We start from the raw sequence: 25,391 nt of genomic DNA on the forward strand, positions 1-25,391 counted from the left end.
CACGTCCACGCACGCAAACACTTTCTCCAGCGCACACACGCATTCTGTGCATCCTCCAGGGACTCTGACCCGCTTTGCCGTGTCTTCAGGACGCCAGGCAGACGTGAAAGAGGACACAAAGTCCCCAAAAGACAAGTGATAAGACAGGAATGTGTGTGAAGGTGCACACACGGCGCCCACTGACACTCGCCTCACGTGGATTTCATCAGCATCGGCTGGAGACATGAAAGGTCACTGAGACGTGCAAACACAGCAGCTCCACAGCGCTGACCTCAAGCAGGAAGCCTGTCATGACACCTCAGCCCTCTAGGGGCAACAGCGAGCTAGCTTGGATCAGTACGCACTCGCAGTCTGGATTTCACCCGTTCACGCTGAGAAATAAGAAGTAAAACATCAGTAAAATAAGAAGTAAAACATCAGTAAAATAAGAAGTAAAACATCAGTAAAACCACCCAACAAAAAATAGGATTGCTCTCCTAAATAATGGAGGTTTTTTAGCTTCTTTGCATTTTGGTTATTTGTATTTATTACATAAGCGTTTTATTTAATAATTAAATGTATAATATTTATTACATTTACATTTTATTTAATAATTAACTGTATTCTATTTATTACATTTTATTTCATTATTCATATTTATTACATATGCATTTGATTTAATAACTAACTTGATTAAATTTGATATATAATTTTATTGAATAATGTATCATATTCACTGGATGTGCATTGGATTGACTAATTTCATTGATTAAAAATCGAATTAACCAAAATTCCTTGGATGTTATGTGGACTAAGAAATGTGAGGGAAATGTAAAAAGTCCATAAAAAGTCCAGAGCCACACTTTTATCTGGATTTGCACCAAAAGTATTTTGTGTGTTGTGTTTTTTTGTCAAACATCTTTGAACCGCCCCCACCTAACAAAAACGGCACGGTCAGCATCGACTTGACTTTTTATTACCAAGCAAATCTCTTTTTAGGCTCACTTCCATTTTGTACGTAACTTTATTGGTGGCGATGACACGCTGCGTGTTCGTCGTATCGCTGAAGACAAAACGTTACCTCCGAGGAGGATCGAGCAGTCGCCATGGCAACCTGGATGTCTCCATCCAGGCTAAAAGCGGGACAGCAAGGAGAGTCAAGGTCAAAGACGTTATTAAGACGACACCGCCTGTGTTGCCATGGCGGCGTGTGCGTGGGGGGTGGGGGCAACCAGGAAATGATACTTCCACGGTCTGCGATTGTTCCCACGATGGGAAAGGGGGGAGGATGTGTGACAGTGAGCCCCCCCCCCCCCCCGCCAGGTTACTAACGTTCATTCGAGGGCGACGAGGAGACATCAAAACAAATCAATGACAGCGTCCAGGCACGTGCCCGTACGTGCACGCGAACCTGATTGTACTCCGCTGATTGTAAAAGTAAGAACATCGCTTCCACGACCCAGGATCACATTGTGGAGGGAAGAGAAGTGGGATTTTCTCAGGCATTTCCGTAAACTCCTCCTCACGCTGCACGCGCGTCCTCACCTGGACGTGCAGGACACGATCATCATCGATGATCACGTACCGATACCAACAGCTCAGCTGCTGGGATGGAGTCTTTTCTGGTTTGATTCATGATGAATTTGGAAGTATTTTAATGACGGGCGGGAGCCGGCTACCAGCCCCCGTGTGAGGGCGTGTAAGGAACAACACGTGATGATCATGAAATGTTACAAATGATCACTTCTTTCTTTTTAAAGACTAATTTCATCCTTCGTGTGTTTTTGCACACTGGAAATAAGGCCCGACCGAGGAGCTGATCTACAAAGAAAGAAACACTTTTCATTGCAACTTCCTCACTTTGCTCAAGCGTGTGCGTGTGCGTGTGCGTGTTTTCTTGCAGCAGTTTGCCAGTGAGGTATGAGCGAGCGACAAGAGGGAGGGAGGGTGGAGAGAGAGGGAGAGGATAAGAGGGGAGGGAGGGAGGCTACGAGTCCATGCGGTGGATTCACGCAGACACTCAACACAAGTCTCTCCTGCACGCACACACACACGCACACGCGCGTACACGTTATTAGGCGTCTGCTGGGATTCTGCATTGGTCGCCATCAGCACAGGTAAGCTTGACCCCCTCCCATGCTAACACGTTTTTAAAGAGGAGCGGCATGACGCGGGTGGAGGTCGATGCGTGTGCGTGCGTGCTAGACAGGTCACATGACAAGAGGAAAACGCTAGCGGTGAGGTGCTCTAATCCCGGGATTAGCGTCGCCCCCCCCCAGCTGTCAGCACGGCGGAAGGCCTGAGGGAGTCTTCATGCCTTCAGGAGCTCAGTGGCGGTGGACAGGCTTCATGGTGGGTGGGGGGCTGGAGGGGAGGAGGGGGCATCAACAGGTTTTTGTGTGTATTTGGGGGGGGGGGCGTAATAAAAATGAGTGGAGGTGCGGAGGAACCAGCGCAGATTAGAACACTTAAGGAATTAATCTGCTTGACATCCTCCGAATGACAAGACAGCATCTGATTGGCTGCTTGTGGACACAGGCGGCCCATGTGCTCATCAACAACGTCCGGGAAGACAAGCTCTGCTCTTTTTAGGGACGTACTGGGAAAAACAGGAAAGGTCCTCTATATGACTGGAGTGTTTTGCTGTTTTTGAAGATCGACTGCAAATAAATGTAGCCAAAGATCCTGTATATGACAGGAGCAATCTGCTGTTGTTGAGGATTTACTACCAAACGCTAGTCAAAGTTCAGTGTTCTGCTGTTTTTGAGGGTGTACTGTAAAAAAAAAAAGGCTAGTCAAAGATCCTTATACAATGACAGGAGTGTTTTGCTGTTTTTGAAAATCTACTGCAAAAAGGCTATCAACAAATCTCTATGTCAGTAGCGTGCCGCTGTTTTAATGACCTTCTGCAAAAATGCTAATCAAAGATCCTGTCTCTATGACAGGGCTGTTCTGCTGATTTTTGGGATTTATTCCTACAAAACACGAGTCAAAGATCCTGTATATGACAGGCACACACTACCGTTTTTAAGAAGCTACAGCAATAAATGCCAGTCAAAGATCCTCTATATGACCGAAGTGATCTGCTGTTTTTGAGGACCAACTACAAAAATGCAAACCAAAGATCTGATCCCTTTTTAAAGACAGGAGCATTGGACCGTTTTTGAGTATCGACTGTAAAAAATGGCAGTCAAAGATCATCTTTATGACGGGAGCATACTGCTGTTTTTGAGGAAGTGCCGCTTCTGCAAAAAAAGCCAGTCAAAGATCCTCTATGTGACTGTTTTTAGGAATGTTGGTGAGAAAAATGTCAGGTGATCGGAACTTGCGGTCATTCCCGTTGGGACCATCTGGATGTTAATTCTTCCCCTTCATTTCCAACAGTGGGGGACAACTTTGGGGAAGGAACGCCCCTTTTTGTTGCCTGCGCCCATAAAAGGACGCTTGGCTTGAGCCCTGCTGACATGAAGCCCATCAAACGCAAGAACACCGCATGCGTACACAAAACATACGCTAAAACAGGACTAGCAAGCAGCTGCACGTGTAGCTAATGCTAATTCGCAAGAATATTTAGTATCCTTGCTAGCATGAATGCTTTTCTGCAGGAATACTTATTCTTATTGCTAGCATGAATGCTAGTCTGTAGGAATATTTATTCTTATTGTTAGCATGAATGCTAGCCTGTAAGAATATTTATTCTTATTGTTAGCATGAATGCTAGTCTGTAAGAATATTTATTGTTACTGTTAGCATGAAAGCCAGCAGGGCAGCAGTGGGCTTGCTTTGGATGCTAAGAAGCTGATCAGGGGTCAGCTTCCACACTTAATGAAAGTCTGGCAGCCAGCCAACTGTAAACCACAACAAAGCCCGCCGACTGCTGCGCCGTTGACTCTTCTCCTGGAGCGCAGAATGCGACGACTGCGTGTCAGTGTGGCGTCTCTGTCTTTGCTTTTTCTTTGTTTTGTTTTTTTAGCTCCGCTTGGTTGGGCTGCAAAATAACGGCGGTGGAATTGTAAATTCCTCCGCCGCCCGTCACAGTGGACAATGAGCTTTATTTATAGGCCGCTACTCGATGATGTGGAAAGTCTAAAAAGCCCCAATAATGGTATAGGGTGGTGGTGTTTGGTGTGGGGGGGCTAACCATTTAGCTTAGTTAGGAGTTTTACTCTAACAGTAAAAGAGCAGCACTTTAGAACTACGGCTAAAGGCTTCTTTTCGCCACTAAAAGTTGTCTAAGCAACACAACAGGTTCCTATAACAGGGGGTGGCAAAATTATTGGGAGGGGTGTAAACAAGACTGCATTTCACAGCGGTATTTATACTAGAGATGCTTTATAATATGATGACATGACTGCTAGCACATCACTACCATCCGGAGAACCAGAGTATAGAGGGGGAGGAGCCACCTGCTGTGGCCCAGCAAGGTGCACTGTATTCGGGCACACGTTCCGAGCAGCCAGTGTGACGCCACGAAGGTCTCTGGCAAACCTTTTGCACTCTTCACACGCCGCGGTGCTGACGTTTCAGGGGGCTGATGAGGTTTCCCCCCCCCATTAGTACAACGAGCACACAAATGTTTACCAGTGAGCTCAGGGGAAATTAACGTCACAGGCAGGAGAAAAAGGAGCGTTTGATTTGCTCCCCCGCACAGCACGGTGACCTTCCTCATTGGAAGGTTTTTCCAAACAATCGCTTATTGGAGCTACTTTTATTGTTATGGGATTCATCGTTGTGACCTCATAATTCCCTCAAATCGGCCAGATAATGATCGTGCGCCCCTGCCGGTTCTGCATTCCTCCACCTCAGCAGGGGGCGCACACTGGCTGGCTTTACTCCCGCAAGCTTCCTGTACACGTTCTGTTGGAGTTGCAGTTCCAAACGTACTTGAGGTTGCACATTGCATGCATTTCTACCTTTTTTTAATGCTATTTTTTAAGGATGTTAAAGAAGGGGTGTCCAAACATTTTCCAGCGAGGGCCACCATACCAAAAAAGATTTTAAAAATGGAAGAACTGAGTTCATTTTGGGGGTGATCCTGATCACCGTCTGGATCCAGGAATCTTTTAAAGGATTCTTTAACACTGCAAGGTGGGACCATTTTCGGCATTTGTGCATTTTTTTTTGGGGGGGGGGGGTTCCAACAGGTTCTATAAAATGTGAAAGACTGATCCAAAAAATGTCGTATTATTATTTTGGTGTGTGCTTGGTGGAGGTCTGCGCTCTCTGAGTGCTTCTCTAGTCTACGAACATTTTAACGATTCCCCAACATAATTCCCAAAAATGTTACTGTTTCTCATATCACAATTTTTAAACATTTTTTCATTTGAATTTTTAATAATTTCCTTAAATATTTCTACTTTTTTTTTTTGCATAATATTACAATTTTATTCACATAAAATGACAGCTTTTTTCCTCGGGCCGCGGGCCATTAAAAAAAACACAAAAAAACTGCAGCGGGCCGCAAATGGCCCCTGGACCGCACTTTGGACACCCGCGTGTTAAAGTAAACAAAAACCAGCTAAATATCGCAGTACGACTTGGAATAACTTTGTCGACGCAGAGTGAAAGCGATACCGACGTGTGAAAGGTGAGAAAAATAAATAATCGATAGACCCTGAAGCAACTAAATAACTGATTGGGAATGAGAGAAGATCATTAAAAACATCTCGTTGTCCTTCCTAGAATCCTGGAGAAGGTGTTAACGGGAGCGTGTGGGAGTGGGAGTTGGTCCTGACGCTCATCTGTACGATGTGTAGGTGGGCCGCTTGCTAGCTTGGACTAAAAACATCCCCGCCCCTGCAGGCTTTCCTGCTGCACACATGAAAGTCAAAGAGTCGAGATTGTGTGGGCCTGCCTGACACACTTGGAGATGAAATAACGGGGAGTAAATGTGGAGAAGGTCTCTGAATAGCTGCCTCCCACACTTTGCAGACTGAGAACCAGCAGGGAAAGGCCGGCCGGGGGTTGGGGGAGGCATCTTTAGGGGGGATACAGGTTGTTGTTCTCACAGGGGGAAATTCCTTTGGTCCCCCCGTCTTTTCACTGAGGCAACAGTCTAGTGACTTTGAAGCACAGAAGAGGGGGAAAAAAACGAGGTCGCTCTCGTCTCTATTCTAATTCTTCTCCAGCCTCCCGCCCCCACTATATTTATTTCCTGACCACTCCTTGCTCGGAGAGGGAAGCTGTCTCTCTAATTGGTCAAGTCTGAAACGTAAAGCGCGACCAGAAAAGGAAACCACTAACTGAGGGTGTCCGTCATACTTAAGTGACCTGCGGCGGGGGAGATCTTTCAGGCGTGTAAAGTTGGGACAAGATGGCAAATAGATTGATCTGGAACGTTCACGCTGCGTCCTGTTTGTGTTTTAGGTCATTCATTCCGCAACAAAGGGTGCCAAAGCAGCCTCGGGGAGAACAACATGTGACCGTTTCGCAGAACACTGACGACATCATGCCTCGCCTCCGCCGGACCTTGGCTCTGGGCTTGTGGTGTTGGTGTCTCCTCCTGGCGCACCAGCCGGCCTCAGCGGACGAAGAGGCCCCTTGGGGTTGGACGCCTTCAACGAGAGAGAAGCCGCCTCAGAAGAAGTCTTACTGGTGGACCCCGACGCTGCCCAAGCTGCCGTCGCTTCCTTCGCTGCTGTTCAGTCTGCCATTTTATCCCTCGGAGGGTAAAGCCAAGGCCTCTGAGTCGGCCACAAGTGCCAAAGGTCTGTTGGAGCCAATCGAACACTCGGGATCGGGAGATGGGGGTCTTTCCGAAGCCTCTGACCCTCCCACCGCTTCCACACGGAGGTTCCCGACCAGCGTGACAAAGATAAGAACTGAAACGCTTCCCACAGGAACATCACATCTTCCACACAATGACACCCTTGTTGCAGACTCCAACTCTCCCACACATATCAGAAATGCTCCCCTCACCAGAAGTCCCACCAGCACAAGCACGCCGGAGCAAAATGGGACACACGCGGCAGAATTTGTCCCTAAGATCTCTGCAACGTTAATGCCAGAAACCACACTTCCTACTGTGGGTCCATCCAAAGAGGTCCGAACCACAACAATAAACCCAGGAATGGGAATCACTCAACCTTTAGGACCCCCTGAGACAACACCTCACCTCACACAGAGCGTGATGGGTGCTGCAGCGGAACCACCAGGGTTGATCACCACCGCCGTTTTCGCCACCACCACAGGACCCGATCACAAATGGGTGGAAAGTGGAAAGGTTAACGCCCGAACAACAGGAGGTGAGCAAAAGTCAAAGCAATCAATAATGACTGAACAGAAGTGATCAATCATACACGCACACGAGTTCAATAGGTTGATCAGTGGGCGTTCTTGACAAAGATCTTGCTGAAATCTTGTCCTAGTTCTACGATGAGCCGGAAGGCAAAGCTCTCAGTTTACCCCCCTATCTATGTTCCCACCCTCACCTATGGTCATGAGATTTGGGTCGTGACCAAAAGAAGGAGATGGCGGATACAAGCGGCTGAAATGAGTTTCCTCCGTAGGCTGGCTGGACTCACCCTAAGAGATGGAGGGTGAGGGGCTCAGCGTAGAGCCGCCGCTCCTTCACATGGAGAGGAGCCAGTTGAGGTGGCTCGGGCATCTAGTCTGGATGCCTCCCGGACGCCTCCCTGGTGAGGTGTTTCGGGCGTGCCCAGCCGGGAGAAGGCCCCGGGGCAGACCTAGGACACGCTGGAGGGATTATGTCTCACAGCTGGCCTGGGAATGCCTTGGTGTCCTCCCGGTGGAGCTGGAAGCGGTGGCCAGGGACCGGGAAGTCTGGGCTTCCCTACTGAGACTGCTGTCCCCGCGACCTGAACCCGCATCAGCGGCAGAAAATAGATGGATAGAACCCCCTTTCTGGAAAAAGTGAAAACTGTACATGGTTTTGTTCCCTGGTGAGATGGTGACACTGAGGGAACATCCTCCCCCTGCGCGGTACCATCCCCCCACCATGGTGTCTGTATGCTGGATAAAGCTCCAACAGAAAACCCTCCTCCAGGTACAAACACATCCTTCATGTTGGGTCAGAGGTCGGTCCACAAGATGAAGGGGGTTGCTAGCCATCTGATGGAAGCATGTGCTGGAGGTACAACCCGCCATGTTTTGTCTGGACTGTCCCAGCATGTTTCTGCTTGCGTTCCAGTAGTGACACACGGTGGAAAAGAGGGCAGAGAGGGTGGGAGGGTTGGGGGGCGCCATGGATCAGTATTCCAAGCGCACACTCAGCGAAACCAGCCGCTACTCCGGTGGGACTGCGCACTCGCCAGCCGCTGTTCACGGATGCTGAACATGCTCCATTCCTCCCCTCGCTTACTCTCCGCCTTTTTGTCAGCTTTGTGCGAAACACAAATCCTGACAAACGCTCGGCTGCTGCGGATGCTTTGAAGGCTGAAGTGTTTTGATGAGGAGGAGTTCTCCGTGGAAGCTCTTCAAGTTGGTAGAATGACACATGTGAAACTAAACAGCCTTCAGCACTGGCCGCCTTTTATTGATCTGCATGACCTTGTCCTTGAAGGCTGAGGGACACTGACAACATCATGGGGGTGTAGCATCAGCCTCCCCCATTGATGTTTCTTTGCATACATGAGAGAAAAGGGGTGTCCAACCGTTTTCCTGCGAGGGCCACATAGTGAAAACTTCCACTTTGATATTTTGGATGCTAAGATGTCATAGAGCGTAGAAATCAAGAAAAAACCATCTCAGCCTTGTCGTAGCTGACAAAGCCTGTTATTGCTACCAGCGTCACTCTTTTTACCCGTTTTTGCTGGGTTTTTTTTTTATTTTCCAACATTTTTTTCCTTCAATCGTAAATTTTCGGAGTATTTTATTATTTTCTTTATTATGACTTTTTTCCAAGCTAATTTACCAGAAATCACACACTTATTTGGTTTTGTACGTGTTTTATAATATAACGTTTAAAAAAATAGCGTATTTAAAAAAAATATTTCACTTCTCTTTTTCTTCACAACATTAGGAGTTTATTCTCATAAAATTGGGACTTTTTTCCTGATTACCAAAGGATGTTTTTCTCCTAATATTTCAACTTTATTCTCGTCAAATTACAGCTGGTTTCCCCCCATTGATTGAAATTTCCTTCTGGCAATTCTGACTTTATTCCTGTGATATTCGGATTTTATTCTCCTAACATTAGAACTTTTTCCGCAAAACTAATTTTTCCCAAATTTACAACTTCATCTGCTTCATCAACTTCATTACAACTTTAATAAAATGCGTTTTTACCTAATATTTCAACTTGATGCTACTAAAATGAAGATATTTTTCATCATATTCCATAATCATGCCCGTAAAATTATGACTTTTTCTTGTTACAATATTTTGACTTTATTCTTGTAAAATTACGGCAAATTATTGTTTTACATTTTTGCTGTTTTTTTTAATTTTCCAAATATTTTACCTTTTTTTTCTTCACAAATCTTCGTACATTTTGTTTTCGTGATATTATGACTTTATTCCCATCATATTTCCTCAATTACAAATTGATTGTCTTTTTTTTTTAATCATTGCTTTCTCATATTACGATTTTAAAACAAATAACATCCTTTTCTTTTTTTTACCTAATATTTCAACTTGATGCTACTAAAATGAAGTAATGTTCTATCAGAATTTTACAGTTTACTATTTTAATACTATTTTTAGTACTATTTTGCCGTTACTCTTGTAAAATATGTTTTTTTTGTATTTTTTTTAAATATTGAAACGCTTTTCGTCTCCAACAATCTTTGTAAATGTTGTTTTTGTAACATTCTGACTTCATTCCCACAATATTTTTGACTTTACTGCAACCATATTTCCCCGAGCTAATTTCACATAAGTTCCAAATGTATTTTGTTTAGACTTTTGCATAATATTACTGCTTAAAAAACATATTTCGTGAATAGTTCAAGCTACTAAATTGACTTTTTCTCATATTACAATTTTCTTCTTGTAAAATTCTCACTTCAACTTTACGCTACTAAAATGAGGTCATTTTTCATCATAATATTCTGACGTTATTCTTGTAACATTTGGATTTTTTAAGAGGAACTTTAAAAAAGATTAAGAGGAACTTTTTTCCTCTTAAAATTTTTCTTGCTAAGAATATTTATTATTTTATATTTTTCTTAAGAATATTTAATATTTTTCTTGTTAAGAATATTTCTTATTAAATATTTTTCTTCAGAATATTTAATATTTTTCTTGTTAAGAATATTTGGACACCCCTGCTATGGAAGTTGCAGCCTTCTAGTCCAGTCGCTTTGCATGACCTGGATCCAGTCATCATTCCCAAGCGGTCCAGTGTAGTTGAGCTTGTAGGACGAGAAGACGGACGTACAGTAAGCGCACGCATCCACAGCACGTGTCAATGCAATTAGACCACAGAGACCCAGACTCCAGCGCCACGGATGACTTGCCTCAGTTAAGAGGAGACACTAGCTAGGCTGGCCCGTTTGACAGAAGTGGGTTAAGGCGTACACACTCGTCCCTTCAGCCTTCTCTTGAAGCACTCGTGTGTTCACAGCCGAGGCGCATGAGGAAGGTGCCGCAGACGCTGACGGACGCACAACGGATGATTCAGCGCCGAGGATGCTAACCACGTCTTCGCCAGAGAAAACAGGTGAGCTCGGTTTCTTCAAAGTCTGGTTCTGGTCTCATCAGCTAACCGCTTCCAAACGGACGTCAAAACCATCGATGACGCGAGCAAGAAAGCGCTGTCCAACAACAAGGAGCCTTTTTATGACAAAATCGTGCCCTTTTTAAAGAACCTGCTGCAAAAACACTCAAAGATCCTTTATTTGACAGGAGTGCCCTAGTGTTTTTGCAGTAGGTCCAAAAACGGGGGATGATTTAGTCATTTAAAGGATCTTTGATTAGCAAGTCATGCTAAAAACACGAGTCAGAGATCCTTTATATGACAAAATCATCCCATTTTTAAAAGGCCCTATTGCAAATACACTGGATTAGTCAACGATCCTCTATAAACAAAATCACTGAATTTTTGCATTTTTTACTGCAAAAATTCTAGTCGAAGGTCCTCTATATGACAGGAGCGTCCTGTTTTTGCAGCAGGTTATTAAAACCAGGGGATGATTTTGCCAAACAAATTTTCTTTGACTAGCATTTTTGCATACGGTCCCTAAAAACAGGGGGCTGATTTTGTCATATGAAGAATCTTTGATTAGCATATTTGCAGTACGTCACAAAAACTGGATGGTTTTGTCACATAAAGGATCTCTGACAGGCATTTTTGCAGTAGGTCCTTAAAAAGAGGGTGATTTGTCATAGAAAGGATCTTTGACAAGTGCTTTTGCAGTTGTAAAACATAAGCGCACTCCTGTAGCATAGAGGATCTTTGACTGCCATTTTTGTACTGGGCCCCATAAACATGGATGATTTTGTCATATAAAGGATCTTTGACAAGTCCTTTTGCGGTTGTAAAACACAAGTACACTCCTGGAATATAGAAGATCTGTGACTAGCATTTTTGCAGTAGACCTTTTAAACGAGATGATTTTGTCCCATAAAGGATTTTTGAGTCGCATATTTTTGATTACACTGTACAATGTGTTTTTTTTAGAACAAAAACACCAAAACACCAGTCAAAGATCCTTTATATGACAAAATCATCCTGTTTACTGCAATATGACGGGAGTGCCATTGTGTTTTTGATATGCATTTTGCAGCAGGAGCTGAAAACAGGGTATGATTTTGTCCTATAAAGGATCTTTGTGTTTCAATATGTGTCCCAGTTCACAGGAGCAGCTGTAACCCACATCTCCTCGCCCCGGAATAGAATAAAGTGATTTCTCCAAAATAGATTTGTTAAATGTGTCACTTGCCCGGAGTGTAACTTAAGTCCAAAGTGTGAAGCTGTCCCTGCTGTAGGACGCATAAAGACTTGGGACATAAGGAGTACGGATGACGTGGTTGGCAGGTGCACTGGCACACAAAGCCTCAACATAAAACAAGTCAAACAAGTTTGGTTTTTTTTAGTCTGAGCACAGCAGATGTGACCAAGCTAGAGAGCTGCTGCCACAGGAATGTGTCCTCCAGAAAGGAATGAGACCTTAATTCCCAGATGGCACTGTGGGCCACCCGAACCCGGTCCAGAATGGCTGCTCAGGCGAGGTACCAACCAGTCCAGTTTTCCATCCCTGCCCTCCCAGGGTGGCATCCCCACCGCCCTGGAAAGCAAACAAACCAATGGATGCTGTCCGAGAGCCGCACCTACTCTGTTTGTTTAACGGCCGGGCGCTGCACTCCCCCTGCTGTTGGCAGGATGACATCATCACGGCCGCAATGATGTTTTCTCCCAAGACCAGACAACCTCATTAAACCGCTGAGATGCTCCCTGCTTATGGCGTCATACGTCCTCCCTCTTGACGCTTTCATTGCAACCTGCGGCAATAATCCAGCGGCTTAAAAGGTGGCGAGGGAAAAAAAAAAATGCTACAAGCTAACTACTTGTGAAAATGCTCTGTCACTGCGGTACAGTAAGCAGGCGTGGAGTTTCCCCTGCCTGAGGCTGAACATGATGGGCAGGGCACCCGCCATGTGGAGCACTCGGGGACCGGGACAGGCTGGGATGGGAAAAAAACACAAGCCCTAAAAAGGTGTGAAAGCACATGCTTAAAAACATCAGACAACCGGCACCAATCAATTTGCAGGTCAGTCTGGGGCGTTGCAATCTATTCTCTATGCGTTTCCTGGCGGCCTGCCACTCTTTCTTTTAGAAGCATTTTACACAGAAAGCAGTAAACCAGCTCACACTGCGAGGGTTATTACTCTGCGCTTGTGGGATTCATTACAGAGTCTGCTTTTTAATGCAGTCTGTGATGAGCCGGCAGAATGACTGCTGAGCTTGGACACGTGCAGCGCAATTAGAGCACGCATCCCTGGCTGCCTCGTCTCAGGACGAGTAGGTACCAATGTATTTGGTTGGGTGGAAAGATCACAGCAATACTGGAGTAGTAGTCCAACTATTTCACATCATCCAGTGAATCCATCCGTCCTTTTTCACTGACACATTTTTGGAATGTGGGAGGAAACCGGAGTACGCGGTGAACGCACGGGGAGAACACGCAAACTCCACACAGAGATGCCCAACGTTGATTCGAATGTTGTGGCCAACATGCAAACCACTAGGCCACCGTGCGGCCCTATCCAGCGAATCATAAACCAGAAACCAGCATTTAAGGGGAGGGGGCACTGTCAAAACGCTTCCACTGGTCCAGAAGTACTGGAATTTCCGGTAATTAAGCCACTACTTTCCCCTCATGCGTTGAGCCGTGTGGCAGTGATGCTGCTTATATGAGGTCACGCGCTGGTCTCGCGACATCTCGCGTGCTTCCGAGCAGCGCACTCATCTTGGAGAAGGCGTGGAGAGATCCATGCAGTAAACTAACACCAAATGTGACAAGCAGATGCAGTTACTGTATGTCCTCAGGAATGTTGAGCAAATGTCTGAAGAAGAGACACTTGCCTCCAGTATTCTGGCATGAGAACATGACAGCACACCGGGGCTGCTCGAAAAGTGCAGTGCACCTTGCTGGCCCACACCATGTGCCTCCACCCGCTCTATATCCTGCTTCTCCCAAACTCCGGGGCAACACACCGGGGCAGTCGAAGTGTGTGTCTGACCACAGTGCACCTTGCTGGGCCGGGTTCCATGTTCCATCGCAAGCTCATTCAACAAGACGTCTGGTCTTTGAAAGATAAACATGTGGTTTATCTTTGGACAAATCTGTTTTCTCTGTAAATTTTGAAGGTGTGTTCAATAGTCTGGAAATTACAGTAATTATGCGCTCTGCTTTTCAGGAACCACAACAGGAAGTCCACAAAATCTTCAAACAAAAGAAAACTGGATGCCAACCCAGCAGGGGGGCTCAGTCATCTTACTTCCAGACCGCAACAAAGAACAAAACACGACCTCCAACATCTCTGACGACTTGGCATCGATGACATCATCGGACATGAAGCCCGTAGAAAACGGCACAGCCACGAACAAGTCCAACAGCCCTGCGATGGTCCCGCCTCCTCTCATGTTGGTTCCACTGTACACTGATTGGAACAGCGCGGTGGCAGCCTGGGGCCTGGCCTGGGAGGCGCATGTTTACGGTGCCGGCTGCGTCTTTGCGATGCTGACACTGGCCTCGGCGCTCAATCTGCTCTGCTTGCCTCTGCGCTGTCCATCTGGCTGCGGCTACTTTGCTCTGGTCAGCCTGTTTCTACTTGCCGCAGGTTGTACTAGATCTTTCACGCTCCTGTACGACGCCTACGGCCACCAGGACCGCTTGCCCTCCGGCGAGGCCTCACTGATGCTCTATGAGGCGCCGTTTCCCTGCCTGACGGCAGCTTTCGGCTTGGTTTTCCTTCTGCTCTCCATGCGCTCCAGAATGCAGCTCTCCTACTCGGCCTTCCAAAGACCATGTTTCCTAGCCTGCTTGGTCTCCCTGCACTTCGCTACTGCATTCGGTCCGATGACTTTACTGAAGTTCTACCAACAGAAACCTGCACTCGGGCTCTTCCTTTCACTCATCTCCCGTGGAGCCTTTGTCGCCCTCGCCACATTCCTATCTGCTGCCTATTTTGTGTTCTATGCCTACGTGCGTGCAGACTCCAAGCACATCTACCACCTGAACAACACATCTCCAACCCCGGCTGAGAGATACAACCGCTGTCCTTTCGCAGACAGCAGAGACTGGGATCGTGCAGCCGTAACGGTTTGTCTTTCAGCGCTGTTTTGTTTAGCCTGCGCAGGCCTGCAGCTGTATGCAATGCTCAACGCGCTAGGTGTCGCCGGGGGAGAAGAGGTCTTCCACCCTTGGTGCTGGTGGGCTTTTCAGTTCAGCTGCAGGCTCTGTGAACTGGGCGTTTGCCTCACCTTGGCTCTGGTGGTGGCACAACCAGTCTACTGCTCTGACCAGCTCCCGTCTCCTGGAAGCTGTTGGACAGAACTGCTGGCATCTAAAGCTCCCATCCTGCCTGGAAACTACCAGTGGAGCTTGAGCCAGCAGGAAAAGCTCGCCATTGTTGACACCGTTGGACTCGGAGAGACAGAGAGCCTTCCTCTTTACACGCTCATGGATGAGAGGCTCACTAGCAGTCTGAACGGGCTGGACTTCCTGTACCACAGCAACCGGGCATTGGCCTACAGAGATCTTGATGTAGATCTGGACTTAAAGGGCTCACAGAAACTTGCCAACGGAGACGGTGAGGAACCTTCTCGTGCATCCTCCTTCACAAGTGACTCCACCACAGACCTGAGGCCACCGTCACCCATCAATCTCCGTCGCAGCATAGATGAAGCCCTCTTTAGCGAGGCTCTCTTTCCCATGAGCTTATTCAGCACTGCCAGGCCCATTCAGGGCAGCGACCTATCCATACACAACCACTGTGCCCCTCCCACCCTCTGTGATTCTGGTCTTTATCGGACTTCCTCTTGTGCAGACATAACCTCCAAAGTGAACACTAAATCCCAAGACATTGCAGCTGGCGCTGCTCCATCTCCATCCCTGTCTTCTTCCAGCTGCTCATCTCCGGAGCGCTGGAGGGCCAGCTCTTCCTCCAGCTCCCCGTACCGAGCGTCCATCGGGGACTCGTCACTGGTGCTCTGCCCGAGCCCAGAGACTCATGCTCGGCAGATCCTCCAGCAGGGGGACCTGCAGAGGCACTACCAAACACTGGGCGCCGCCTCAGAGGAGAGCCTGGACCTAGACATGTCATCTGAGGCGGATCGATCGGTGCAGGAGGAGTTCATCAGTGTTTGCAGACAGATCGACGCGCTGAGTATTTGCAGCGAGACCATCGATTTGTGACAGTCTGGTCCGTCAGAGACTTGAGAGAGCGAGACACAATGACAGCTTTACAGGTGCCTGGTGGCTAAAACTGCCGAAACAAAATGTTTGCTAGGTTTTTAGTCTTTAGTGCATGTCTTGTGGGTACTGTACCAAGTACTTCTGGAAACCAAATTTGTAAATTTGACACATAGTTGAAATTTAACCAGTAGACAGCTCATTTCTTAAATATTTTAATCGCATTTAAACACTAAGACATACAGGTGGCCCTCGCGATGTCGCAGTTTTTCAGAAATTAATAAAGGATGACTGCTTTGTGGCAGACTGTTGTCTATTATGAGTCCAAATTTATGGAAATACAAGTGATATGTAGCACTGTGGTCACTAGGCGGCAGTATGACACAAAACATTGAGACATTACCTGATAGTTCATTACCTTAACACTGCATGAGGTTATGAAGTCAGCCAAGGCATGCTTTTTTCATTCTGTGTGGAAGTGGCACGTTTTTGGCTTTGTAAACTGACAAGAAATAAATTTGAGGCTAACTGGTTAGCGTGCTAGCTAGCTAGTCCCTGCAGATGCGATGTAAACAAAGAATAACAGGAGTGCCAAGGAGACTGTAGGGGTTTTATTTAATGTCTACAGGGCTGTAATCAAGTTAAAAAGGTATTTAGAAACTCAAACAGGTTTTCTATGCTCCAACTACAAAAATATTGCATTTTAAGGTTGAATCCTAGATCCTATAAAATTCTATTTTAAAAATCCTATAAAAGTGCAAAAAAACGCATTTATCGCGGTCGGGTGTGGAACCAATTAAGCGCTACAAACGAGGGAGGCTGCAGTACTACTGAAGCTCCTTTTACGGATTGACGACTTGGGAGTCTTTGTGCACCAGCGCCCTCTGCTGTCAACTTCCTGCAGGTCTGAAACGTTAATGGACTGCTTGCTGCTTGCTAACGAATACACGCTGATACAACACAGTACATAGCCTTGCTTTGCACAGGCCATTCATTCATGAAGTTGCTTGATAATAAGTCACTTATTATTCTAAATGACATGGCAATGCTGAATAAGAGGACAGCAGCAAAATGTGCAGTTCAAGTTCTTTATTTGTTTCACCAAACTGAAAAGGAAAAAAAACGTCTTTGTAGAGTAAACATGTTGTGTCACAATAACTCCCCACCCCCCGCCCACCAAAAAAAATACTGAATTCTAAAGAGTTTCAATCCAGGACTCCAGCAACAACGCTTAAAAGGTCTGTGGGCGTGGGAAGTCTTTCCAAGTGACATGGTTTCTCTGCGTGAGTCGAGCGGACCCGTCGCAGGGTCGAGCACAAGTCAGCCTTCCAAAAAGTCGTCTTCAAGTCCAAAACCCCAAACGCGCCTCGCAGTTCTTTGCAACCCAGACGAAGAGCCAAACAGAAAACAGAAAAACCCGCCCACTTCTCGAGGAGTCTGTCAGGTAAACACCAACTTAAAAAAGAACCAATGAGCGCGATACAAGGTAGGTAACAGGCGCTGGATTTGGTTTAGAGGTTACAAAAAGAGGACGTATAAATAGACTTGGCAGTAAGTACAACAACGCGCAATAAAAATACAGCCGTGTTTGGCCCATGGAAAAAAGAAAACATGCATATCAAAACACCGTGAAGATCTCCTAAAGCACCCCTGCTTGGGGCCGTACAAGTTCTTTCGTTTTCTAGGATAAACAAGTCGTCACTCGTGGAAAAACATACCTGATGTTCACTTTTTGGTCCCGTTGCGTCGCCACGTTAAACGTGAGATGGGACGCTGGATGTGGTGCTGCTGATTGTGGGCAGCGCCGGGGGGGGGGGGACAAGATGTCGTACAACATAACACTCTAATGTGCGCTTGTGTGCGTGTGTGTGTGTGTGTGTGTGTGTGTTTGTGTGTGTTTGCGCGATTGGGGAAACCCTGATGCGCCGCTTCTTGAGTGCAAAGCGCCCCAACGTCGGGTGTGGTCTGAGGCCCGGAGGGAGCGTCTGTTTGGACGTGGTGGTCGCAGGTGTGGCGGTTAAACGTTTGGTCTCTTTTAAATAAGGTCACGTGGAGTGCTGGTCCTCAGTAAAGACGCTTCTCGTAACTGTCGAGGTGAGATCCAAGGAAGACAGTTAGGGTGATGCAGTGTGCGGCTTCACCGTTAGCAAGGACATGCAGTTTTTGGCCCCTTTTTCCACTTTTCTCATTTACCAGGGATATGGAAACTTTTGACCACATTTCCACCAAAATTACCTGGGTAGAACCATGACCCTGATGACCCTTTCAGGTGCAGGAGAAATACAAACTAGGGATGCTCCGACGAGGGTTTTATGCTGCCGATTCTGATCCAAAGTCCCTCGACTGCCAGGGGGCCCAAAAAATAGGTCATTTTTTATCATATTTGTAATCAATTAATGGTTCGGGTAGCAACGTGATTTTTTTCCCCCCTGGATGTACGAAAAACACACTGGACTTACTTTCTGAAGGCAACTCGTCAAACTTCCAGAGGATGAGACACCTTCTTTAAAAGGAGACTTTGGTGAACTTCCACCGCTGAGAAAGGCTGCTCATCTCATTCCGTGAATTTAATTATTCTTATGAGCTTATTAGCTAGCCTAGTCATCTGACCATCTCACTCACTCACTCACTCACACACTCACACACTCACACACACTCACACTCACACGAGTGAGTGGCTGCGTTAGGTGTCGTTCGCCGTGAGCTGCTGTGAGCCCCCAAACTCTGTCAAGTGTTGGTCTTTAAATGCCGCATGAAAGCGTTTTAGTTCATTTCGGTGGCGCGTGCTAGCAGTTAGGTTCCACACGGCAGACGTGATTGCTTTTGTTTTGAGGGACAGTGGAAGGACGACGCTCCGCTGCACGGAAGGATCGCTGCGGCTGCAAAAGTGCTGCCCACGGGTGATCGGCGTTGGAAGGCATTTACCGGCACATGCCGATCACGGAAATTGGCCAATACCGATCGGTGGGCGATCTATCGGAGCATCCCTGATACTAACCAAACCTCACCAGGAATTTTTACCCGGGTAAAAAAGCTCTTGGTTAAAAATGTTGGTGGAAAAAGGGCAATTGTGTTAGTTTATAGTTAGTTTACTGTTCATGCTGGGGGTGTCCAAAGGTTTTTCCAGCGAGGGCCACGTAGTGACAAATAAAAGGATGCAACTACCAACCTACTTTAACAAAAATTGCAACTTTATTTTGTTCATTATAATATTACGACTCAAAGAAAAGTATAATGCCTTTAAGAAAATAACTTTTCTTGAATATTTCAACTTTAAAATTACATTTTATTCTCGTAAAAAAAAAAAATCTTAATGTTTTCATGTTTTTTTTCTCTGCAGTTATTATTATTATTTTTTTTACTATTTATTATTTACTTAAAATGTACTTTCTTTTTGTAAATTTTCTTCTCACAATTATGACTTTATTCCCATAACATAACTTTTCCCGCGACCGCATTTTCCCAACATTGCAACTATTTGTCGTTTTGTTTCTCGTAATATTTTAAAAACTCGTTAAAAAAAACAAAAAACGTCTGTAATATTTCAACTTTATGCTACAAAAATGTTATTTTATAATTCCAGGACGAGAAAATGGAATATATACTGTACATATATATTTATGTTTATATATAAAGTATTCCAACATTATTCTCATGTGACTTTTTCTTGTCTGATTGCAACTTTTCTTCCTCTTAATCTTTTGACTTTATTCTTGTAAAATGACTGCTAATTTACTTAAATTTTTTGTGATTTTTTTTTTTGTCAATTATAGTTTTCAAATGTGTTGCCGGCGCCGATAGCAAAACAGCGGAGGGCCCCAAATGGCCCGCGGACCACACTTCAGACACCCCTGGTTTATGCAATAGAAACAAAAATCAAGGAGGGAAAAAATAATGCATAATCAAAATCCTAATTTTATGTTTATTTTCTGTTATTAGATTTAACATAATATTTTATTCCTTATATTGATTTATTTTTACACATTTGTAAACGTATTTTCCCCACCACCTCGTGTCTCCAACCAGTGCAATGTGTATTTATGATGTATAGATATATTCTTACTATATTTAGTGCTCGTATTGAGGATGAGTAAGTGGCATCAAGTGTTAACTTACGAGTGGAGTCCATGAACGCCCCCTTCCACTTGTGCAGACATGGTTCTCTTCTCAAACTTGAGCTCTCCGGAGTACATCATGGACCTGCCAACAAATAGTTTGTGTCAAGGTCGTGGTGTGTTTTACGGCATAAAGAAAAAGGTGCAAGTTGTCCTTACCGGAGCACAGAGAGACTCTTGGCTCCGATGTCCTGGCAGCCGTGTTGAATGCCGGCTATGAGGTACGGTACAAACTTGTGGATGGAGCCCTTGTCCTGCACGGAGCCCGACACCCCCTGCGCCACCTTCACCGTGTCGCCCTCGCTGGCCAACAGACACACCAGTCACTACGACGACGGCAAAGCTGAGAGCGCCGCTTTAAACGAAGCCTCTGCGTACCTAAAGTAGCGTTTCTGGCTGCTGGTGCTCTTCTCCATGGCGTCCAGTGAACCCATGCCGCGGTACTTCTTCAGCCGCACGCCGTCAGAGAAGAAGTACTCGCCGGGAGCCTCGGTGGTCGCCGCCAGCAACGAGCCCATCATCACTACAACGGCAGATGAGAAACTCAGCTCCACGTTTGGTGACAAACTACACCGAGCGTGTCCAAAGTGCGGCCCGCGCACGGTCTTTTTATTGACCCCCGCCAACAGCATCAATGGAAAAATCTGCAGTCGTTTTACAAGAATAAAGTCCAAATATTGAGAGAAAACTTTGAAGTTATAATTAACAAAAAACTGTATAATTTTATGAGAAACACAATATTAGTAGGAAAAATGACATCTCTTAGTAGCATAAGTTGAAATGTTAGATGTCTATATATACAGTGTATGTACGGTATATATTAGGGGAAACAAAACAAATAAAGTTGGCATTTTTGGAAATGTTAAAAGAATAAAGTCACAATATTATGAGGAAAAAGTCATAATACTACAAGAAAATGTACAAGAACAAGTTAAAATAGTTGGGGGAAAAAAACAGCAGATGTAATTGTACGAGAATAAAGTCTAAATATTACAAGGAAAAGTCACAATTTTACCAGAATAAATTCAAAATATGAGAAAAATGTCATTTTAGTAACATACAAAAACAAAAATACGGTTTTGTTTTGTTTTTTTAAGTCGTAATATTATGAGAAAGAGTTTTTGAAAATTAGGTTGGGGAAGAAGTTATAACACGATGGGAATAAGGACAAATATCACGGAAATAGTCATATTATTACCAAAAGAAAAGAACAAAGTTGAAAAATTATTTGGAAAAGAAACAACAAAAATGGAAAAATATGCAGTAATTTTGCAAGAGTCAAAATATTGAGAAAAAAAAAAACAAAAGTCGTAATTTTACAAGAAAAACAGAGAATTTAAAAAAAAATGATGTAATTTTAATAGCATGAACTTGAAATATTAAAAGACAAAACCCCCGTTTTTTAAAGTCATAACGAGAAACAAAACAAAGTCAGAATTTTGGGGAAATTAGTTTGTGGAAAAAGTTATGTTATGAGAATAAAGCTTAAATATTTTTGAAAATATTTAATACCACAAAAACAAAACTTATAAACATTAAGAAAAATTTCAAATATTTAGAAAATGTAATTTTTTTTTTTGTCATAATATGAGAAACAAAATAAAGTTGTCATTTTTAATTAAGTTAGGTTGAGGAAATATTTATATGAGAATAAAATCATCCACTTGTGGGAATAAAAAGCATACTACTACCAAAAGAAAATGTACAAAGATTATTCAAGAAGAAAGTTGAAGTATTTGGTAAAAGCGGGGAAAGAGCGAGCCAACAAAGAGTGAAGTTGATTTCCACCAATGACAAAGCTGAGATGAAATACGGTCTGAAGGACTTGCTAGCATGCGTTGCCAAGTTGCATCCTTTCATTTGTGGCCGTGCACGAGATGATGGTCTTACCGGTGGACGCTCCAAGCGACAGCGCCTTCACCACGTGGCCCACCGTCTGAATGCCACCGTCGGCGATGACGGGCACGCCGAAGCGCCGGGCGTACTCGGCCACCTTGTACACGGAGGTCCCCTGGGGCCGCCCGCACGCCATGACTGCAAAAGTCCAGAAGGTCAGATGCTCGCCCAGATCAGCTCTGGATTTGTGTCAGTTCTCCCCGAGTCTCCATGGCAACCCAGAACACAAGGAGGCCATGGAGGATCGTGGCGCCCAGGAGGGGTTTCCGTTACCAACGGCAACCGTCAGTGTAATAACGGATCGTTCACTTTACATCTTTTTATGTTTGTCAGCTTTCCAGGCCAGTCCTTGTGTTGCCATGGTGACGTGCCAAGGGAAGGTGGCGAGTACCTTCCTGCGTGATGCAGATGGAGCCGCAGCCCATGCCGACCCGCAGCGCATCCACGCCGGCGTCAATCAGATTCTTAGCCTGAGCCGCCGTCACCACTGTAAGAGCAAAGCCGTCAGACGCTTGTCTGTTCGGGAATTCCTCTGCCTTCAAGTTCTCTCACCGTTTCCTCCCACCACTTGCAAGTCAGGATACTTCTGCTTGATGTAATTGATCATGTTGATCTGAAACACGGAGTTGCCTTGTGACGAGTCCTAGGTGGGGAACACGTATCATAAACACACCACACCTGATTTTTATGTTGGATCAAACATCAGGGCGAGGATTTGTCACACAGTCACATGCTTACCACACCAAATGGATGATATGTTCAGCAATTAAGCAAGAAATTAAAACACAAGCAACTTACACCAGTCAGAGATCCTCTACAGCAGGGGTCGGGAACCTTTTTTGCTAAGAGAGCCAAGAAAGCCACATATTTGAAAATGTATTTCCATGAGAGCCATATACAACTAACAACAACTGACAATACAACTAAATGTGTGCATTGTTAAGCATGACCAACAATTTTTGAGTATAATAACTCTCTGAATTTATTCTTTTTAATAATGTTGTTATATTGAAACTAACCAATAATAAATACTGTAAAATACTTCTTACCATTAATGTGACTTCTGTGCTTGTGGTAGAAAATGGATGAATGAATTAAAGTGCATAAAGAAGTTTTATATTTTGAATGTTATTTTTATCACTGTGATTTTTGTCAACTAAAATTACAATGAAAAAATGTTACTGTATTAAAGCCAGAGAAGAGAGCCAGATGCAACCACAAGAAGAGCCACATCTGGCTCCCGAGCCATAGGTTCCCTACCCCTGCTCTACAGTATAACGTCACTCAACTGGTGGAAAAAAGGTGTCATCTACTAATATTCCTGTAGGTGGCGACAAAGCTCTGTGCTATTTGAACTGTTTCTGTGGAATACACATCTTTGCTGTCGATGTAAGTATTTTGTATTTGGTATGAATGTGCCACGTGAAACCGCGTGTGTGGGGATCTGAAGCGCCCTGCTGCAACAAAGCTAGTCAAGCATCGTCTATGTGACAAATCCCCGACTTCAAGCATCATCAGGACCCATCAGTACCCACCAGCACCACCACGTCCACACCCGCCTGCACCAGGAGGTCCAGCCTGAATTGGTCGTCGTCCCGGGTGCCGATGGCGGCACCGCACAGCAGCTGTTTGCGGGAGTCTTTGGAGGCCAGCGGGTAGTCCCTGTTCTTCTTCAGGTCGGTCCTGGCGATGATGGCCACCAGCTCGTCGTTGTCGTTCACGATGGGAAGCTTGCCTGAATTGAGGGAGAACATCTGAGGCCCGTACTACGAAGCGGGATAAGTTGGAGGATTAATGATACGGCGCACGACTGCTTTGCCGTGGGTTATATTTGTAAACGTGCTTGTGGCAGGACTGGAACATCCTGACTTGACTAATGAGGTTGTTATCCAGCTTGGAGGTACTGCTGATCCCACATCTTCAATGTTTGGCTCGGTTAAGCCGCAAAGCAAAGAAGAGATCTTGCATCATTTCAACTTGCTTCGTGGTACAAGCCTCAGTTTGTGGAACTGAAATATTTACCTTTTTTGCTGCGCTGCAGGATGTCATTGGCTTCTTTCAGGGTGACGCCAGCCGGTGCGACAACCAGCTCTTCCCTCTTTGTCATTGCCTGAAGGGACACAAGCCCCATGTCACATCAGCGCCCCCTCCAAGGATGAAGTACAGGGGTGTCCACGCTTTCTCCACCCGTTACAATGAGTGTAATATCTAAAAATATATCGGACTGACAGTGAAGTCACCCTGCTGCTCTCCTGTGCTTTCTTTTGGCCTCTGAAAGAAAACGGTTCCTCTGATGATGGCGCTCAAAGACGCTTTGCCCGCCATTAAAGAGGGAATTCCCAGCTTGCAGAGAGAGCCATCCTGCGTCTAGATGTCGCTCTCCTGCTGTCACTCACTCCAAGGTCAAGAAAAAACCAGGGACAATAACCACACCAGCACATACTTCAGTTACTGTTTGCTGTTGAATGCTAATAATGCTTGCAAACACATTTAGTGGATTTTTCCCTTGTTACGAAGTAGAACTACCATGTGTGTATTCATTTGACATATTTGTGCATGTAAACCAATACACTATGTGTTCATACAATCACTAACCACCACGTGGTTTTAAAATTCATCATTTGACCAAAATGTTTGGTAAAACACCTCAAAATTTGCACAAAACATCAACTCGCCTTTCGTGGATTAACTTTGAATTAATTGTGCTTTTCTTTGGCTTTTTTAGCAACACTCATTCCAGAAGAAGAATAACAATGTACACTGTTCTCAGTCTTTTCTTGGTTTTATGAAATAGTCATTAACTTCTCTTTACAGTTTTGTGACTACAGTCAAACTTGTCTATAGCGGCCACTAGAGGGAGACTGTAAAAGTGGCCGCTATGGACAGTTGGCCTCTATAGACAGGTTGGTGTCCAGTTTGAATGTTGACCAGTAGAGGAAAAAAAAGAAAAAAAAGGGAAAATAATAATAATAATAATGTTGACCAGTAGAGGGCACTGCGGACTGCGGATAAAAGTTGTACAGCACTACTAGGCTTGTTATTATCATGGTTCATGGTTTTAATCCTGAACATGCATATGAGTCAAACAGTAGCACATCACATAGTACAATTCACAATTTTGCATGTCCAAAAAGGAGTAGGAAGAGCAAAGCTTATTTAATCCTACCCCTCATCAGTTTCACATCAGTTGCAATACATTTATTCACCTCTTGTTCTTCCAAGTGTACTTTGTAGGTCTACATGACAATGTAGTGCAATCATAGCCAAGGTTTTTACTTACTAAAAGGAAGCTAGAGGCTTAATAATAACTGATAGAATATATCCACCACCCACAGAACAAAGCTGTGCTAGTAATGTCTTACGCTTGTTTTTAATATTTTACTTTTTATACGGCAGAGTGTCATTACAGCTTTAGTTCATCAGGAAGTGACGGGAAGTGACGGTGGGCGTCCCGAGCAGGAGAGCTAGGCTCAGTGCTAGCTGTGAGTTTGGAGAGAGTTGGGAAGTGTGTTTATGTTGGCGTGGATGTAAAGTCCTGCAGTGTTCTCCGCTGTTAATAAAGCCATTAAAGTGCATCGGCGAC

The 25,391-nt window shown here is 45.0% G+C and overlaps 2 protein-coding genes across 13 annotated transcripts in view; one reads left to right on the top strand and one right to left on the bottom strand.

The window, feature by feature from the left end:
• The first annotated feature begins 1,890 nt into the window (after window positions 1–1,890).
• On the top strand, window positions 1,891–19,446 carry prrt4b (proline rich transmembrane protein 4b). Its single transcript, XM_054800889.1, has 4 exons — window positions 1,891–2,096; window positions 6,346–7,223; window positions 10,505–10,600; window positions 13,801–19,446. The coding sequence occupies exons 1-4, from the start codon at window positions 1,900–1,902 to the stop codon at window positions 15,798–15,800; spliced, it is 3,171 nt and encodes a 1,056-aa protein (XP_054656864.1). The 5' UTR covers window positions 1,891–1,899; the 3' UTR covers window positions 15,801–19,446.
• impdh1b (IMP (inosine 5'-monophosphate) dehydrogenase 1b) overlaps window positions 16,899–25,391 on the bottom strand; it is a 30,553-nt gene continuing 22,060 nt past the window's right edge. For 8 of the 12 annotated variants that reach the window (XM_054800893.1, XM_054800896.1, XM_054800895.1 and 5 more), the window contains 9 exons: window positions 23,831–23,918; window positions 23,344–23,543; window positions 22,361–22,451; window positions 22,200–22,295; window positions 21,803–21,946; window positions 20,291–20,435; window positions 20,072–20,215; window positions 19,914–19,997; window positions 16,899–17,883 (listed from right to left, as the gene is read on the bottom strand). In XM_054800893.1, the coding sequence (XP_054656868.1) occupies window positions 17,862–17,883; window positions 19,914–19,997; window positions 20,072–20,215; window positions 20,291–20,435; window positions 21,803–21,946; window positions 22,200–22,295; window positions 22,361–22,451; window positions 23,344–23,543; window positions 23,831–23,918 (1,014 nt within the window). In that variant the 3' untranslated portion in view covers window positions 16,899–17,861. The remainder of the gene's footprint in view (window positions 17,884–19,913; window positions 19,998–20,071; window positions 20,216–20,290; window positions 20,436–21,802; window positions 21,947–22,199; window positions 22,296–22,360; window positions 22,452–23,343; window positions 23,544–23,830; window positions 23,919–25,391) is intronic. The other 4 variants (XM_054800903.1, XM_054800901.1, XM_054800902.1 and 1 more) reach the window with 1 other exon arrangement.

The sequence above is a fragment of the Dunckerocampus dactyliophorus genome, chromosome 15 (genome assembly GCF_027744805.1).
Source record: "Dunckerocampus dactyliophorus isolate RoL2022-P2 chromosome 15, RoL_Ddac_1.1, whole genome shotgun sequence".
Lineage (NCBI taxonomy): Eukaryota > Metazoa > Chordata > Actinopteri > Syngnathiformes > Syngnathidae > Dunckerocampus > Dunckerocampus dactyliophorus.

Excerpts from the sequence above, each read along its gene's own strand:
- prrt4b (XM_054800889.1), top strand. The coding sequence starts at position 1,900 with ATGAGCGAGCGACAAGAGGGAGGGAGGGTGGAGAGAGAGGGAGAGGAT. Across the intron at positions 7,224-10,504 it reads TAACGCCCGAACAACAGGAG|CCGAGGCGCATGAGGAAGGT; the intron begins GTGAGCAAAAGT and ends GTGTGTTCACAG. Across the intron at positions 10,601-13,800 it reads GTCTTCGCCAGAGAAAACAG|GAACCACAACAGGAAGTCCA; the intron begins GTGAGCTCGGTT and ends TCTGCTTTTCAG.